The 19715-nt window shown below is 42.7% G+C and overlaps 1 protein-coding gene across 1 annotated transcript in view; it reads left to right on the top strand.

Moving 5' to 3' along the window:
• FAT3 (FAT atypical cadherin 3) overlaps positions 1–19715 on the top strand; it is a 490375-nt gene that overhangs the window by 85050 nt on the left and 385610 nt on the right. The window contains exon 2 of the mRNA XM_068149238.1: positions 5695–9006. Within this exon, the coding sequence (XP_068005339.1) occupies positions 5712–9006 (3295 nt within the window). The 5' untranslated portion in view covers positions 5695–5711. The remainder of the gene's footprint in view (positions 1–5694; positions 9007–19715) is intronic.

Here is a 19715-nt window from a genome sequence, read left to right as displayed (position 1 = left end):
CTTCTTTCCTCCTTGAAGGCTAGAGTGTTTAATGTGAGACAGAATGGAAAATGCTGGACTCCTACTTTGTGTTAGCTTCTCACCTCCTTGAGTAGTTAGAAGGAGGGTTCTTTTAATCTGCCCTTGTTAGAGCCCTTTCTTTTCATCAGCCTAAGATTCATGTTGAGCAGTATCAGGGGATTTTGTATTATTTTTGTTTGGAGTAGCTCCTGCCCAAATGTTTCAAAATCAAGCAAAAGTAATCACAGCCTTTCTCTTCACTTGAAACCATAACATTTTTTTGACAAGAAGTGCCTTTAAAGAAATGCCCCTTAATTTAGGGTGGCTTGCTTTGTACTCTGTTTCTGTAACCTATCGCGTTACATTTCCCGTGCCGTGGGTATGTGTGTATTATAAGCTCCTAAAAACAAATATCCCAGAAGAAAGGAATTCACTAAATGAATAAAACATTCTTGGGTAGCTTAAGTGGCAGTTTAATAGCTGATCCATTGGGACTTTCGAATAATATAATGATGATGGCCATATAAATATATGGATAGATGAATAACTTCAATGAGAAGCTTGTTACAACTCTGCATACCACATCTGAAATGAAATCAAACTCTCACAGTGCTGCCTGATGGAAAGGCCAAATATTTTCCAGTGCCAGTCCTGAAATTATACCTAAACACACACAAATTGTGTGTTTGTGTCTGCATCTGTACGCATAACTAAAGCTTGCATTCACAGATGCACACACATATACATGGTCTAGTCATGAGGTCTGTGGTGACAGGTTGGACTCAATGATCTTTGAGGTCTCTTCCAACCTTGGTGATACTGTGATATGTTGTTTCTAGGTAGAGTTTAGTGGAATCAGGATCAGTCCTGAAACACTGAACCACTAAAACTTTGTAGACTATTAACATAACTGGATTTGCAGCGGTGTGTTTGAGATGAGGTCTTGATATCGGTTTTCCACAGCAGAGTCTGTAACCTTGGGTGTGCTAATCTGAAGGTAAAGTTCTAAATAGTTTTTGCCTGTAGCAATGAATTTCACAGGAAAAATGGATTTCTGACCACAGTGGGCTGAGAAACCTCATGTTTATGTCCTTGAATGGCAGAGAAACCAGCTCAGGCTGAGCTAAGGTGTGCACAGGAGAAACTAGACCACCAAATGAGACATAAATTTGATAACATAACTATTTTAATTCAATTTGATTACTCTACAGAGACCTGCTCTTGGGACATTGCTTAGCTTTGGTGGAGCAAGGTCTGGGTGCTCATATGACATGTACCATCAGTCTCCATCATAAGCCAGAAAAAATCCACTTCCTCTTAGCAGTGGAGAGAGGCTGGTCCTGCAGTATTCACAGAGAATGCTGAAGTGCTCTTGGTGAATGGCTGCAATACAGTGACTTGTCTTTTGAGTGTGATCAATAATTCGAGGAGAGGCTGAGGGAGCTGGGATTGTTTAGCCTGGAGAAGAGGAGGGTCAGTGGAGACCTCATTGCTGTCTACAGCTACCTGAAGGGGGATTGTAGCCAGGTGGGAGTTGGTCTCTTCTCTCAGGCAACCAGCACCAGAACGAGAGGACACAGACTCAAGCTGCACCAGGGGAGATTTAGGCTTGAGGTAAGAGAGTCACTGAGAGAGTCGTTCTCCATTGGAATGTGCTGCCCAGGGAGGTGGTGGAGTCACCATCCCTGGAGGTGTTCAAGAGGGGATTGGACGTGGCACTTGGTGCCATGGTCTAGTCATGAGGTCAGTGGTGACAGGTTGGACTCGATGATCTTTGAGGTCTCTTCCAACCTTGGTGATGCTGTGATACTGTATCATACTGCATCACAGGAGAGGCACAGCCCTCTATTTTGTTATGAGTTAGGTCTCTGTCATCAGATTTTCTCATTCCCCATGGCCAGCTTTTCCTTGGCAGCATACCATATATTGGTTGCATTTTCTACTTGAGAGCAGTGTCTGCCATGCTAGGCTGAAGCAGTAGCGTTTAATGGCAGTACTCAAAGTGATCACATAAAGCCCCATGAAAATGAGGGACTTTGATATTTTCACACGAATAGAATAGAATAGAATAGAATAGAATAGAATAGAATAGAATAGAATAGACCAGGTTGGAAGAGACCCTCAAGATCATCGCGTCCAACCTATCAACCAATCCAGCCCCCAGCTAAACCATGGCACCAAGCACCCCATCAAGTCTCCTTCTGAACGCCTCCAATGATGGTGACTCCACCACCTCCCTATGCAGCACATTGGAATGGCTAACAACTCTTTCTGTGAAGAACTTTCTCCTCACCTCCAGCCTAAACTTTCCCTGGCACAGTTTGAGACTGTGTCCTCTTGTTCTGGTGCTGGTTGCCTGGGAGAAGAGAGCAACATCTGCCTGTCTGCAACCTCCCTTCAGGTAGTTGTAGAGAGCAAGAAGGTCTCCCCTGAGTCTCCTCTTTTCCAGGCTAAGCAACCTCAGCTTCCTCAGCCCCTCCTCACAGGGCTGTGTTCCAGGCCCCTCACCAACTTTATTGCCCTTCTCTGGATATGTTCCAGCAAGTCAACCTCCTTCCTAAACTGAGGGGCCCAGAACTGGACACAGTACTCAAGGTGCGGCCTAACCAGTGCCATTAAGTTGATGAATGTTTGCTGTCCTGCAAAATAAGGTGCCGGTTCTCTCATCTTTTAGCTGAGTAAAATGGCAACAGCAATATAAACATCTTTTGTAGCTGAAGTAGAAAAATTCTCTTGTGAGTCTCCTGAGGATCAAGCTGAGCATGGGGAAAGCACAGAGAGATCCGATCCCTCACGTACAGAAAGCAAACTGGGGAACTGTGCATCCTTGATGCACAAACTCTCTTGGATGAAACATGAGTCATAGGATTTGTACAATACATGCACAACAATTAAGTGTGCATGTTCAGAAGACTATGCCCCACAGAGTTCTGTGGGGATTTGCCTGTTTCCAGGGAATGTAGGTCCAGCAGCTTACATTTTTGTTGCTGATGTTTTGGTGGGTTTTTTTGTTTGTTTGTGGTGATTTTTTTTTTTGGGGGGGGAGAACTTCCTGTGAAAATAGCTGCATTGAAAGACAAGTGCCTTGGCAAACACTTGAGAGAGAATTGATCAGATTGATTAATGTGTAAAGCAATGGGATATAGACTGTGGGATCAGGAAGTTAAGTGTTTTTTCTGTGAACATTAGAACATCAGTGCAATGGATTGTCTTTAGAACTTAAAACTGTAGTAGTCATCCAGGTATACTGGAAGTGATAACTAATGTGAATTTGTATTCCAAAACTTGCCTGCAATTTATAAATCTCCGAGGGGATGGTGAAATCATGTTGGAAGTTTAAATTAACCCCTGTCATTATCAGCAACTTTTCCTATCATTTTCCACTCTATATTTTAGTTAAGAGAAAACTACATTTTCTAGTGGCTTTTAAATGACAATGAGAACAATGTATTTGTGCACTGAGTCAATAATTGCCTTTTAGAATTGATTTTTATGATTTTCATGAGTAGCAACGAATGTACTCTGTAACAAAGAAGGTTATTCACATTGCCTTTCTGTAAGCACCTGCCTGCGTGCCTTTCTGTAAGCACCTGCCTAGTTTTCCCTGATTCCTTTCCTCTGCTTTAAGTGGGATGCAGTAAGCAGGACCAAGCTCTCAGCTTCTGCAGCACCTTCTGACAATCTTCAGCCAGTGTCTCCACTTAACCCTGTGTCTGTTTAACCTCTTGATTTAGATTTGTGAAGTGAGGCACTGGGGCTATTCCATCATGGGACTGTATGGAGGAACTCTACATCTTTCCCAAGTGGCTGCTTATTAATTGCATTTAAATACTTACATTTATAATGAGCCTTTTGAAGTCCACAAAAAGTTTCTCATTGCTTTGAGGTGACTGGAGTGAGCCAGGCTGATGATGTGGGAGCTGTGTGCCTTATTTATAGGCCCCTCAGTTTAGGAAAAGATGTTGATTTGCTGGAACATGTCCAGAGAAGGGCAACAAAGCTGGGGAGGGGTTTGGAGCACAGCCCTGTGAGGAGAGGCTGAAGGGGCTGGGGTTGCTTAGCCTGGAGAAGAGGAGGCTCGGGGGAGACCTTCTTGCTCTCTACAACTACCTGAAGGGAGGTTGTAGCCAGGTGGGGGTTGGTCTCTTCTCCCAGGCAGCCAGCACCAGAACAAGAGGACACAGTCTCAAGCTGCATCAGGGGAAGTTTAGGCTGGATGTTAGGAAGAAGTACTTCACAGAAATAGTGATTGACCATTGGAATGTGCTGCCCAGGGAGGGTGGTGGAGTCACCATCCCTGGAAATGTTTGAGACTGGATGGGGTGCTTGGTGCCATGGTTTAATTGATTAGATGGTGTTGGGTGACAGGTTGGACTTGATGATCTTGAAGGTCTTTTCCAACCTGGTTAATTCTATTCTATTCTGTTCTAGAACTTGTGCATCATGTTGCATATGCAAATATAGAGTTAAGTTCTGTGGGCTGTCTCAGAAGCTGTGCTGTTTCCTAGCCATGGGTCCTTACCTGGCAGCTTTATTGAGTAGCTTTATTTTAGCCTGTCGTCAGTGCCTAGATGTGTGTAAGCATATGTATGTATATATGCAATTGCATTTAATTAGCTATAGTTCATCCTTAACTTGGATTTTTTGTGAAGGCATCTATAATTAAAGTAGTGACTCCATAGTGACTTACATGTACTGCTTCTTCTTGATGATTCAGATTTTCTCAACCATATGATTTGTCTTAACTGTCCATAAAAAACTAGTAACATTTGACTATCACATTGCCACATACATAATGAAAGTCCTGTTTCCCTTCCAAACATTGGGTATAAAAATGACTTTTCCAATATGCTCAGAGAACAAACGTGTTTAGGCTTAATTGGAGCTACTGGTAAATAAACCCAGTTTCTGTATGTGGTTCATCTTCTTATCCAAACTTAGTCAAACCTGTGTGTCTGCTGTAATTTTTTTTCACTGTAATTTTCACTGCGCCAGGTTCAGGTTGGATGTTAGGAAGAAGTTCTATACAGAAAGAGTGATTGCGCTATGGAATGGGTTGCCCGGGGAGGTGGTGGAGTCGCCGTCATTGAAGGTGTTCAGGAGGAGACTTGATGGGGTGCTTGGTGCCATGGGTTAGCTGTTTGGGTGGGTTGGATTGGTTGATGGGTTGGGCACGATGATCTTGAAGGTCTCTTCCAACCTGGTTTGGTTTATTCTAATAAAGGTTTGTTTATTTTATTATTCCTGACTATATAGCCATGGGTACCTTGATGTGGTAGGGTCTCATAGGGGTGTTTGGTGTTAAAAAAGTGTGTATACATATATATGGGAACATATATGTGCACACAGGAACATATAAGTTTAGGCTGGAGGTGAGGAGAAAGTTCTTCCCAGAAAGAGTAAAAGGCCATTGGAATGTGCTGCCCAGGGAGGTGGTGGAGTCACTGTCCCTGGAGGTGTTCAAAAGAGGATTGGACGTGGCTCTTGAAGCCATGGTTTAGTTAATTCTGAGGTGTTGGGTGATAGGTTGGACTTGGTGATCTCTTATTGATTCTATGATTCTGTGATTTTACATATTATTATTGTTTAATCAGAAATGTAATAAGTAATTCTGACATGACACTTCACAGTTTTTGTCTTTGATCAACTGTTTCCTGTTTTCTCAACTGCTTCCTGTCTTTTGTTTTGTTACAGGGTGAAAGAATGATGTGATGGAGATGACTATGGGCCGCTGGTCAGGCTCACGGCCACCTCCGCCATGCCTTGCCCTTCTGATTGTCAAGCTTCTGGCCTCTGTTTGCCAGGTAGTGCATGGGACCGTCCCACTTGGCTTTCACTTTACACATTCCACTTACAATGCCACGGTGTATGAGAATTCTGCCGCCAGGACCTACGTCAACAGTCAGACAAGGATGGGCATTACTTTGGCTGACCTTTCGTGGGATATCAAGTACAGGATTGTGTCTGGTGACGATGAGGGATTTTTTAAAGCAGAGGAAGTCATCATTGCTGACTTTTGCTTCCTAAGAATAAGGACTAAAGGTGGGAATTCAGCTATATTGAACAGAGAAATCCAGGACAACTATTTATTGATGGTGAAAGGGTCTGTCAGAGGAGAGGACTTGGAAGCATGGACAAAAGTGAACATCCAGGTTTTGGATATGAATGACTTAAGGCCTTTGTTTTCGCCAACCACCTACTCTGTCACGATAGCAGAGAGCACTCCTTTAAGGACTAGCATCGCGCAGGTGACCGCGACAGATGCGGATATTGGGTCCAATGGTGAATTTTATTATTACTTCAAAAACAAAGTTGATCTCTTCTCCGTTCATCCTACAAGCGGTGTTATCTCCTTAAGCGGCCGCTTAAACTATGATGAGAAGAACAGGTACGACCTTGAGATTCTGGCTGTGGACCGTGGGATGAAGCTTTACGGAAACAATGGTGTAAGCAGCACTGCCAAGCTTTATGTTCACATTGAACGGATCAATGAACATGCCCCGACAATAAATGTAGTAACCCACATTCCCTTCCCATCAGACAAGGAGCCTACCTATGCAATTGTTAACATTGATGACCAAGATGAAGGAGCCAATGGAGAAATAGAATCTGTTTCTATTGTGGCTGGAGATCCACTAGAGCAGTTCTTTCTGACTAAAGAAGGTAAATGGATGAATGAGTACAAAATCAAAGAAAGAAAACCTATTGACTGGGACAGCTTCCCATATGGTTATAACCTGACTCTCCAAGCAAAGGATAAAGGATCTCCTCAGAAGTTTTCTGCGGTCAAACTGGTCCACATTGCTAGTCCCAAGAAAGAGAGCATCCCCCTGAAATTTGAAAAGGAATCATACGATGTTTTGATCAGTGAGTTTTCACCTCCTGGTGTAGTGGTTGCAGTAGTTAGGCTGATGCCTGAGCCACAGGGTGTGGAATACAAATTATCTCCAGGGGAGGAAGCTGAGTATTTTAAGATCAATGTCAACACCGGCCTTATTACTACTGCTCGCCCTTTGAAAATCATTGAGAAGGACCTCTATGAATTAGAAGTGTATACAAACAAAGGCGCTGACCTGAAAGCACAGGTTACCGTCAGGTTAGAAGATGCCAACGATCACACTCCAGAATTCCAGCAGCCCTCCTACAGCTCATTCATCAATGAGAGTGTCCCCGTGGGGTCCAGCGTTCTGGCGGTTTCAGCAGTTGATGAAGACAGGGGAGAGAATGGGTACATAACATACAGCATTGCCAGTCTGAACTCCCTACCCTTTACAATAAACCAATTTACAGGCGTCATCAGCACATCTGAAGAACTGGATTTTGAATCCTCACCAGAAAGTTACAGGTTCATTGTGAGAGCTTCTGACTGGGGCTCTCCCTACCGTCATGAAAGCGAGGTGAATGTCACCATATACATAGGCAATGTCAATGACAACAAACCCCTCTTTGAAAAAGTGGCATGTCAGGGGGTGATTTCTTCTGATTTTCCTGTTGGTGGTCACATCACTGCTGTTTCTGCAATAGACATAGATGAGTTAGAGCTCGTGAAGTACAAAATTATTTCTGGAAATGAGCTTGGCATTTTTTATTTAAATCCTGACTCTGGTGTCCTGCAGCTTAAAAAATCTCTGATTAATTCTGGCATAAAGAACAGCAACTTTGGCCTTAAGATAACGGCAACTGATGGAGAGAACTTTGCTGATGCCATGTTTGTTAATATATCAGTAGTTCATGGGAAGGTGTCTTCAAAGACCTTTAGCTGTAGAGAAACCAGAGTTGCTCAGAAGCTAGCAGAAAAATTACTCAAAAAGGCAAAAGCAAATGTGAAGCTGAATTTGGAAGATGGTTTTCTCGATTTATATTCAGTGAATAGGCAGGCACCACATTTTGATAAATCCTTCCCTACTGATGTAAAGGTTTCAGAGGATCTGCCTGTTGGTGCCACCATCCTGAGGATAAGAGCCTATGATGGAGACTCAGGCTTTAATGGGAGAGTACTTTATACAATTTCTGATGGTAATATAGATAGTTGTTTCAACATTGACATGGAGACTGGGGTGCTTAATGTTCTTATGCCCTTGGATCGTGAAAAAACGGAGCTCTATCTCCTTAATATCACAATTTATGATTTAGGTAAGCCCCAGAAATCTGCATGGAGACTGTTGACTGTCACTGTGGAGGATGCAAATGACAACAAACCTGTTTTTTTACAGGACAGTTACTCAGTTAATATTTTAGAAAGTACAAGTCTTGGTACAGAGATAATCCAGGTAGAAGCCAGAGATAAAGACCTGGGATCTAATGGTGAAGTGACTTACTCAGTTCTGACAGACAGCCATCAATTTGCCATCAACAGTTCCACAGGGATGGTGTATGTGGCAGATCAACTAGACCGGGAATCAAAAGCCAACTACACACTGAAGATTGAGGCTAAGGACAAAGCAGAGAGTGGCCAGCAGCAGTTTTCTGTTGTGCCTCTGAAGGTTTTTTTGGATGATGTCAATGATTGCTCCCCAGCCTTTATACCATCCAGCTACAATGTTAAGGTCCTCGAGGACCTGCCAGTTGGCACTGTGATAGCTTGGTTGGAAACTCACGATCCAGATCTTGGCTTGGGAGGTCAAGTTCGTTACTCGCTGGTGAACGATTACAACGGGCGGTTCGAGATAGACAAAGCCAGCGGTGCCATCCGCCTGAACAAAGAGCTCGATTACGAGAAGCAGCAGTTCTACAACCTGACCGTGCGTGCCAAGGACAAGGGGCGCCCGGTTTCTCTCTCTTCTGTTTCTTTTGTGGAGGTTGAAGTGGTGGATGTTAATGAAAATCTCTATACTCCCTATTTTCCTGACTTTGCTGTCATTGGATCTGTAAAGGAAAACTCCCGCATTGGTACAAGCGTTTTGCAAGTTGTTGCTCGAGATGAGGACTCTGGAAGGGATGGAGAGATCCAGTATTCCATCAGGGATGGCAGTGGCCTGGGGAGGTTCAGCATAGACGAAGAAACTGGTGAGTTTTGCTTCTAGCCTCCTTTTCTTTTCATAGAGGGTTTTGCAAAAGCCAAGTAAAGGCATAGTTGTTTTCTTGCCTTATCAAGAACTTCCGTTCTTCCTAACAGGCAAAATAAAATGATAAATAATGATTTTCCAGGCACGGCCATGACATGATTTAATTACCTGGTTACATTCATTACTCTCTGGGTGTGAAACAATGTAGATTCCTTTTCAGCAGCTATGTGATGACTCCATTTAGAAAATGGTGCTAGTTCTGGAATGCCTCGCTTCTGTATTATCTGTTGATCATGGTAAATTGCTCAGGTCACCTCCACAGAGTCGCGCCACTCATGACCTTGAATGCGGTGTTAAACCTGACGAGAGGAAATAAGGAGCATGAAACAAGAGTTATTTCATCCTAAAGCCTATTTGTGGTCTTGTTCTTACTGTTGTTGAGAGTAATATTTCCTGGGATTTAACAGTCTGGAATGATATGCCATTCTGTATAATATGCTTCCTTCTAGCACATCATTCATCAGTGTTGGCATGCTTGTGTAAACGTAGAAATACAGGGACAGGTGCTTAGCTGTAAACCCAACTGTGTTAGCTTGCCTTTGGTGGTGCTGGTGTTATGAGCATTGATGTTAGAAGGCAGTAGTGATGGAGTGAAGATTTTTCAAACTTTGAACTTCACTACCATGCCACCCTATTGGAAAATGTGGAAAGTACTTCATATAAAAGGCTGTCTAATAAAAGCCTTACAAACTGGCTGTTCAAATATCTCAGGGCTGTTGGGAGTAATGGTGCAGCTGTGCTACTAGAATCAAGGGGAAATTAAAAAATATTAGTCAACAGTTTCAGAAACTACATTAAGCCTGCTAGGTCTGTGAGTTTACTGTGGTTTAAGCAGACTTTGTATGTATTTTCCTAAAGCTTTTAATTGAGAATGTGGTATTAAAACATAAGATTAAAATGTATGTTTTGGCAAATCCAAACTGTTTAATCAAATGTCAACTTTCTAAACTGAACATTATGAAAAACAGATGACATTACAAATGCTGTGGATCGTGTCTGAGGATAAGCAGTGCTAAATATTTTTATTCTATTTGTGCTATAGTCTCTCTGCTGCAGCTGTTCACAGATGATAGGCAGAACTTGGTGTCCGTGAACATCGAAGTTGAGTGTCAGAAGTCAAAAGGGCAGCTACTCTAATTTCCAGAAATGCTAAGAGCTTGCATGTCCTGCAGTGCTGAATAGCAGTTGAAGGCATTCAGGCAGCATTCTATAGGCAGCTGAACAGGAATTTCAATCCTCACCTCCTGAATTTGAAAATGTTGGCCGTCCTGCTTATTGAGTATCATCAGTTCCAGCTAAACAGGTTCTTTATAAAGCGGTGGGAGATGGGTTTCATGCTGTATTATGTTTGCAACAGAAGAGAGGGTAGATTTTCCTCATTTGTCTTCTTCATTCCTTCCTCTTCGTTGCTTTAATGATTTGACTCAATGATCTTAAAGGTCTTTTCAAACCTGAATTGATTCTGTGATCGATCCAAATGCTCCAGTATTAATCTGGAAATTTCAGGATTCAGCGTTTATTGACTTGAGAGGGATTAATAGGGAGAGTTAAGTTAGTTCATGTCTTAATTAACCAGCAGTTTGTACCTACTGCCTGGACTAGTAGGGGCAGTAGCCTATAACAAATTAGGGCCCCTGTTCAGTCGAGTACAAATCGTGTTTTGACCTGAGTGGGAGTTGTATTCAGTATTCCACATTAAGTGTACTTGGTTTGTTTTGAAATCTAGTTTGTGGAGATAAAAATCCTCCATAATCCCTTGAACTTTGAAAGTTGCAAATATTTGTCTACCTTTTGAACCATCATGAGTATTTTTGTGAAAAAGTGCCATCCTCTGCTGTTCCACTAAGCTGTTCCAGAAGACACTTGATAATCCAACTGACCCAAAGACTTTGTGATTCTTCTTTTATCTGTTTTCCCCAACTGTTCAATACAACCCAAGCCTTCCCTAAACCAGTTCAGAAAACACTTGGGTGCAGCCCAAGCAGGGCTTGAAGGTTCAGGAGTTGCTCCACGTTGAGCTGTCATAACCTGAGTGCAGAATTTGACCTGCTGTGTCAAATAGGACACAGCATTAATACTCTGCCATCGAACTGTGGCAACTTAAATGCTGCTGAATGATGAATCACCTTTCTAGCTGTAGCAAAGAGCTCAAGTCACATACTGAATTAATTTACAAAGAGAGAGCTGTTTATTTACTTTCAGCACAGTTAATTTGTCACTTTTAAACTGACCAACTCTATTGGCTTATGCACCATCTCTCCTGAAATTTGTGAAGGTAAGCAGGAGTGGGAAGTACAACAAATCAATATTTTTGGCTGCTGCCTTAATGAAAAGAAGACTGCAGTATCCATTATATCATTAGGATATTAACTGGGCCAAATTCACCCTGATATGTGAGTAGGCTGGACTCCAAGTCAGCTTGTGCTTTCAGCAAAATTCTGCTTGAGTGCATTCTTTTTATTCTTTTGCAATAGTCTGTCTTAATGGTGGCAGCCCGTGTGCTGAGTGAGATGTGCCTGTGTTCCTCAAGACACCAAGGAGAGGACATGGTGCACAGACACCCAAGGAGCAGCTGGCCTGCATGGTGATCCACACCATGCTGCTGCATGCTCCTTGGCACAGTAGCTTTGTTCTTGTTCCGGTGTAGATGTATAGAAGTGCATATAGGTGCATATTACTCCGCTAAGTTTGACCTGGCATTTGCTGTGAGTTCCACAACCGGGTGTTCTTCATACGGGTCTGGACTGTGGTTTGTGGTCAGCAAGCTGGGAAGTCTCCTCCCTGGTGAGCAATGTGAATCACTCTGCACAGGATATATGTGCAAATCTTGGTTCTGTTAGAGTTTGGCAAGAGATGTGCCAAGGGGACGAGCCTGGGATTTCCTTCCCACAGTGCTGCTCTTTGCCTTCTGTCGTAGAGAATCAGTTTTGAGGATTATCAGTGTGTCGCAGCATATACTGCTAAATACTCTAGTTCTTATGTGGTAGTAACCAGAGGCCTAGCAGGTGTTTGCCAGCTAGAAGTATTTGGTGAAATGAAATTTTACATGTATTTGGTCCCTCAGCCTTGTGAATCACTTCCAAACTTGTTTCAGTGGATTTACTTTCCTTTTCCAGGAGGCAGAGCCAGTACAAATTTGTAAATCAGTAAAATCTAAAGTAGAAGGTAGCAGTTCCTGACCTCATCCAGCTTCATCTCTGGATTCCCACTAGTGTCTTAGCCAGCAGACTAAATTCTCCTGGGTTTACAACTCAAGCATGATTTATAGCTAAAAAAACTGGTTTAAGACTTTTCTAGAGGTTAAAAAAACTCCAACAAACCACAAACAGACAACTTCTTTTTGAACAGCAGACTCCTGCCTGGATGGAGATTGAGTTTGCCACCAGCTTAGGTGTATGGTTCAGGCATTGATGACCCTGTCTTTGTTGGCCTCTTTATTGACTGGGGTGTAAATGTTATGAGCATGCCATTTAAGAACCCTGCACTGAGGGACACATAAAGTGATCCTGCCATTTATGCATTCTTTTTTTAGTTCTGTCTCCTCTAAAAAATGGTTTTTTTCCCCCCTGGTATCCTCATTCTCTTGGACTCCAGGGATGCAATCTATATGATGAAATACGGTTATCTACAGTCAGAACTAGTCACTGCAGGCTTTCCTCATAGTCAACAGAGAGAAATGGGCAATTAAGAAACATGATTCATTTTACCCTACAGTAAAAATATGAAATAAATTAGATGAATCATGCTCTAAAACTGTGCAGAGGTCCTTGTATAACTAGCTCTGAGGTAGAGGTATACACTAAACACCCTGCTTTTCTGAGATGTAAGCCAGTGGTGTTAACTGTAAACAAACTGTAAACAAGAATATATGCTGTCAGGTTTACATGCTAAGTAATCTGTGATGACTCCTCTCAATAAGATTAATAATTTTAGCCTGATTTCAGGGAATTGTCTCTCAATAAGAAACCCACACATGAAAGCTCCTCTAGGAAGAAAAAGATTTTTAAGAGTTATCTATAGAAAGTCATCAAGATCTGATGTTTTGATCTTAGGTGTGGAAGTGGGTTGTAATGTTCTCCTTATGCAGCACAAGGGCTATGGAGAAGCTTGAGCTATTTCTTCATCTCTAGTACTACTTCCCGTCTGCTCTGTTCCTCTACACTCCTCACCAGCCTGCTAATTGTAGTTCCTTAGAAGAGAATTGTGTAAAAGCCCCTTTGTATTTTCAGATTGTTGTAGCACAAAATCATAGAATCACTGAATCACAGAATCACCGAGATTGGAAGAGACCTCAAAGATCACCAAGTCCAACCCATCTCCACAGACCTCATGACTTTCAAGCTGCACCAGGGGAAGTTTAGACTTGAGGTGAGGAGAAAGTTCTTTACCAAGAGAGTCATTCTCCATTGGAATGGGCTGCCCAGGGAGGTGGTGGAGTCACCATCCCTGGAGGTGTTGAAGAGGAGATTGGACGTAGCACTTGGTGCCATGGTCTAATCATGAGGTCTGTGGTGACAGGGTGGACTCGATGATCCTTGAGGTCTCTTCCAACCTTAGCGATACTGTAATACTGTGATACTGTGACTAAACCATGGCACCAAGTGCCACATCCAATCCCCCCTTGAACACCTCCAGGAAATTAACACAAATTTGTTAAATATTTGTTATGGGATGACAGTGTGCTCTGAGTTTTTCATCACAGTGATAGCTCTTCTAGATGAAACTGCATGATGTCTGTCTTCTACTGCCTTCTGTGAAAACCTGGATTTTCTCATCCTCATAGTGCTGATGCCACAGCAAAGTGGTGTATTTTTGCTGTCTCAGGAGCTGATGGTGAATCCAACAAAAGCACATAGGTTTACACTACCACCTACCTCGGGTGACTAAATACCTTCTTGTCTGGCTGCAGTGGGGACTTGGACAACTACCAAGACTTCTCGACTTCTCCAAAGGTTGAGTGAGATGAGATCAGTCCTAGCCTACATGCTGACGTTTTCTTTTTCATATTTTAATGATTTGTGGTTCAGCATTTTTGTCTCAAGCTCCAGTTTTCAGTCTGGCATGTGTTTCTACTCCGTGCACAGTTGACGTAACAGCCAGGCACTCAAAGAGTTTCTATATTTCTCTCTACACTACCCGCGGATCTACTACTAACAGCAAATGGCTTAAATGAGTTCCAGAGGAGCAGAGAGACTGGACTTGACTGGAGTTGATGTGGGATGCGAGGAACGACTTGGCACTGCATAGGTGGGAAAAGTGAAGCAGTAAGTCTTATCCTGCTTCTCAGGAAAGGTTTGAAACATCTTAAGTACCATTGGAATTGAATAGAGATAAAATAGTGGTATTAATGAAATGCTTGGGGGATCTTCAGTGTTCCTGCAAAGCCCATAAGCATGGCCTTAAGCAATACTTTCAAAATGTACTGACCCCATTTCCTAAGGGTATTCAGGAGTCTGAGTCCCCTGGTTTTCATTGGGACTTTAAGTTTAGGCCTTAGGTGGCACTAGTTTCCACCCCTGTAAAGGCCCTTTAATAAGAACGCAAGCTGGAGATGACCCTATTAACCTGTTATCTTCAGCTGCTTTCAGCCCTGAAACTCAAATGAATAATCCAATCCTGTCTTTCTCAGTGCTGAAATCTTGAAGTTCCTATTGAATTGAAATGAAGTTTAAATTAGTACAGACTCCATAGATACATTAAGGGTGCCAAGGATAGCAGTCTGATCTTCTGCTTTGATACCTTTTAAGGTACCCCAGGACTGAGGGAAATTCATGATGAACTGTGGTTCGAGTCTTAAAAGAAGCCAGTTGGTGCTGGAAAACCCTAATCATGGCTTCAAATGACTAATAATAGCAACTAGAAACAGCAGATGATATATTTTACAATAAACCAGACCTGCCTGCACTGTTATATCTGTTTGGCAGAAGGGAATAAATGTATTGCTTTAGAGCCCTTACATCTTGTCACCATCTCCTAAAAGTTTTCAATTATTGTGTATGCAGGTTGAAGGATACTTTCATTTACTGCAATTTGAGTGGTCTGATAAATATTTATGTAGGACTGTTACCAGCATTTCCTTGAAACAAAATCAAGTGAAAATGAAAATGGTTTGTAATACATGATTTTTTCCCTCACACTTGTTCGATTTTATTTGGAGAAGAGGAGGCTCAGGGGAGACCTGATTGGATGGATGGTAGGAAGAAATTCTTCACAGAAAGAGTGATTGGCCATTGCAGTGGGCTGCCCAAGGAGGTGGTGGAATCACCATCACTGGAAGTGTTTAAAATAAGACTGGATGAGGCACTCAATGCCATGGTTTAGTTGATTAGATGGTATTGGGTGATAGGTTGGACCTGATGATCTCAAAGGTCTTTTCCAACCTGGTTAATTCTGTATTCTGCAAAACGTGTAGGAACTAGTGAATAAATCTGGGCAGACTCAGGGGTAGAACTTAATTCATTATAAAGTTTTGAGGCATTAGTATTGTGGATGTTCTTCATTTTCCTGGTAAGTGTAGGCAAATTTCATTGCCCAGAGCCAGTATTTCAGAGTTGCTTAATTATCTCAGGCTTCTAAACCCAGTAACTTCAAAGTAACTTCAAGCCGCATAGCAAGAGAACTACCAGTGGGTGTTGCTTGGAGGTGGATCAAGAAAAGGGGATGCTCACAGGGGAGCCATATGCAGCAGCTACTTGGGACTGGAGATTCTTGGTGTTCATGCTGGTCATGATGGCTTTCCTGAGCAGCCTCTCTGAGAAGGAGCACACCAGATGGATCACAGAGCCCAGAATCTGGTCTGTCATCCTCTATCTGTGTCAGGCACGAATAAAGCATTCCTGGGAGCAGCTATTTCTGTGGTACTATTATCATTGTTCTGTGAGTTATCTCTGGCAGCTTCTGATAGTGCAAGCTTGCTTTCATTTGCAATTTCCAGTTTTAGGAAAGTGTTAACATTTTCCTCTAAAACTGGCTGTGATGGAAAACCCAAGGCTTTTCTTTCTGTCAGTTCTGTGTCTGTGTGTTTATCATTTCTGTGATATTTGTATCTGCAGATTAGCAAAGGAGCAAGTTTGTCTCGGTTTCACTGAAGTGAATTTGTTTAACTTTTGATTTAATAACATGAACCCTAACATAATGCATCTGCTTACTATAATATGTACTTTAAAGGACTGTTAGTATCACTCTGACACACTGAGTGAGGCCAGTCACGCAGTGTTGTTCCATTCAAGTTGTTCAGCTCTCTTGGCTTTATATTTTTATAGCTAACCATAATTTGCATGGTTTCCCTTCATAGTATCATAGTATCAGTCAGGGTTGGAAGGGACCACAAGGATCATCTAGTTCCAACCCCCCTGCCATGGGCAGGGACACCCCACACTAGATCAGCCCGGCCAGAGCCTCATCCAGCCTGGGCTTAAACACCTCCAGGGACGACACCCCAACCACCTCCCTGGACAACCCATTCCAGGGCTTCACCACTCTCATGGTGAAGAACTTCCTCCTCACCTCCAGCCTGAACCTCCCCTTCTCTAGCTTTATTCCATTCCCCCTAGTCCTATCACTCCCTGATAGCCTGAGCAGTCCCTCCCCAGCCTTCTTGTAGCCCCCTTCAGATACTGGAAGGCCACAATGAGGTCACCTCAGAGTCTTCTCTTCTCCAGACTGAAAAGCCCCAACTCCTTCAGTCTGTCCTCGTAGGAGAGGCGCTCCAGCCCTCTGATCATCCTCGTGGCCCTTCTCTGGAAAATATATACAAAATGACATTTATTACTAAAGATGCTTCTGATGGTGGGGTATATTATCTCAATTTCAAAGTCTTTTATGATTAATAAAGAAATGTGCAGTATGCATTTCTTCCTAAGGGAAGAACTAGTTACCTTTTATCACCCTTGAGATTTGTTTCTCAGAATATTTTTACTGTCTGTTTTGTTACTCACTCCCTTAGTGTGTAAGTCCAGAAGTGACTCTTACTCTATCCTACACATCATCACTGTTTAAGTTATAGCCAACTGTTCCTGCAGGAAGCTTTTGTCCAAAGTGACAGTGAAGGGACCAAAGCACAAGGCAGTCAGTTAGATGATACTAAAGGAATGCTGACTTCCAGTGTCTGATGCTCAGTCTGAGCATCTGAGCACCACCTTTATCCTGGCATCGCTTCAGACCATGATCTACCTTCCCATGTGAGCAATTCATGATACTTCAGAGGTAACTGGAGAAAAATCCATTTTAGCTCTTCCAAAGTACCAACAGAAGCCCAGGGGAATCGAGAGGTGATGTTGTTAATGCAGAACTGCAAGCTTATGAGCATATAGAAGACAATACAAGCAGTCCTGTCCTCCTGGGAGGTAGAGAGGAGGATGTTTCAACAGTGTAAAAGATTACATGGAACCACTTTGGTGTACTGCCTAATCTTTTACTGAAACAAGTCCAAAAGAGAGGAATCTCCAGTGGTGAATAAAATGGAGGACACAACCTGCTGGTTGACCCTTGCAGCAGGTTTTGTAGCTTTATAAGAAGCAGTAGAGCTAGACAGAGTTAATCAGGAATTTATGGGTGGTTACACTCTACTGATGAAAAATCAAAGTCTGTGTTGCTCTTCTGCTTGCTCAGTACATAGGCAGGCTCCAGGATTTACCTCCTAAGCTGGGTAAAAAGGTACTTCTTACAAGGCTGTTTGGAGTTCAGAGACTACAAGTAATGGTGAATCAGGCACTTGCTTGGCAAGCTCTTCCAATCTTTCATTGCTAAAAATTGTGTCATATTTAAAGCTATTTGCCTAATTTCAGGGTTCAAGTCTGGGAACACCAGAACAAGAGGACACAGTCTCAAGCTGCAGCAGGGGAGGTTTAGGCTGGATGCTAGGAGAAAGTTCTTCCCAGCAAGAGAGATTGGCCATTTGGAATGTGCTGCCCAGGGAGGTGGTGGAGTCACCATCACTGGAGGTGTTTGAAAAGAGACTGGATGAAGCACTTGGTGCCATGGTTTAGTTGATTAGATGGTGTTGGGTGACAGGTTTGACTTGATGATCTTGAAGGTCTTTTCCAACCTAGTTAATTCTATTCTATTCTATTCTATTCTATTCTATTCTATTCTATTCTATTCTATTCTATTCTATTCTATTCTATTCTATGGAAAAAAATGAAACTTGAAAAGTCCTTTTGCTGTGAGATGTCTTTCTATTCATGAATACATGTATACCTGAAGTAGATGTTTGGTGATGAGCTTCTTTAGCTGGTGGAACAGATTCTTTCAATCTGTAGTTTGCTGTTTAATATAAACATCTTTATTACATTTCATACACTTATGGTGTCTTATTAGCACTGAAGTGTTGCCAGTAAGAAATAACTGAGAGAAAGCCAAACAGAGTGCATGTGGGGAGGGAGTTTTCACCACAGTTGGTTTGCATTAGGTGTTTGCTCTAATCCATTTTTGTGTTACTCAGAGTTGTCCACTGGTGTTGACTTGATCATTTTGTCCACTGCTCACAAAACAGGGGTAGATCATTTCAGTTGTGGTTAGGTGTTTGTCATATCTTTCTCTTTCTCTGGGGACATTTTGAGGACAGCTCTGCAGGCTCTGCATCTCCTGTGTTTTGCACAGAATGAGGGAGGGACATGGGACATGAAACTCTATGATCACCAACTGGGTTCTGGGCTAGCCTACCTGGCATGGTAATGAGGTGACATGGGGATTAAATTGGACACATAACATAGGGCAGTATTCATCTCACATGGCTTTGCTCTCCTGGTTAAATGTCTCATGTAGGTTGGACATGAACATGGTGGTTAGCTAGGATGAGGTGAGTCCTGCCTCAGGAGGGGACTGGTGGTTGGGTGAGTCTTGGTGGTGGTACATGCCCTCTTCTCAGGCAAGTGTTGCTGCAGAGTGCCAGGGGAGTGGGAAGCATGGGAAGATGTAGTACTGTGGTTGATTTTTGCTGTAGTCTCTGTAATGGGGAAACAAGGGGGGAAAAAGGGGGGATTATGAGTCTGTACATTCCATCCACCCACCCTCCAACTGAATGACTGGGGATGTGGTGTGGAGCTTACCTGCTCCACCATGTAGTTGTACATGTTTACTTTTTGGCCTTTGATGTCTGTACCCTGTCCTGAAGATACTAACCAGTGTCTGCAGCAAGCTGTGTCTCAGATTTGCACCTGTTCCCCACTGGTGACAGTCTGCTTATCACAAGCCCTCCTCGAGCGGGAGGCAGCCTGAAGCTACTTCTCGTAGGAAATGCTTTTCAGTTAGGTATTTTCATCTCGGGGTTGAGCAAAATGTTCTCGCTGTATGCGTACGAGTGACAGTTCTGCAAGGTGACAGACTAGAGAGATGTGCAGCTCTGGAGCTAAGGAGTTGCTGAGGTTTGGGTCTGGCTTGAGGTTTTGCCAGTGAAAATCAGGTTTTAGTTATAAACTTGAGCTCATGGCCATTAGCAGTGATGAATAATCATCCTAGCGCCTATAAAAAGTGAAATTAAACTGCTCTGCCTTAATTTATGTCAGGACTAATTGCAAAGAAGAGTTTACGGTGGCCTGAGAGTAATTTGAGGTTTCAATGACTGTGTTTTCACAATGTGACAGCTACATCTGCCAGTCTTTCACAATTGAAGCCTTCAGTGTTGCAGTTTTATCGAATTTGCATAGCAAA

This window comes from Melanerpes formicivorus, unplaced genomic scaffold (assembly GCF_026170545.1).
Source record: "Melanerpes formicivorus ecotype bairdi unplaced genomic scaffold, bMelFor1.0.p_v2 SCAF_1, whole genome shotgun sequence".
In the NCBI taxonomy this organism is placed as follows: domain Eukaryota; kingdom Metazoa; phylum Chordata; class Aves; order Piciformes; family Picidae; genus Melanerpes; species Melanerpes formicivorus.
This window is presented reverse-complemented; position numbering and strand designations above follow the sequence as displayed.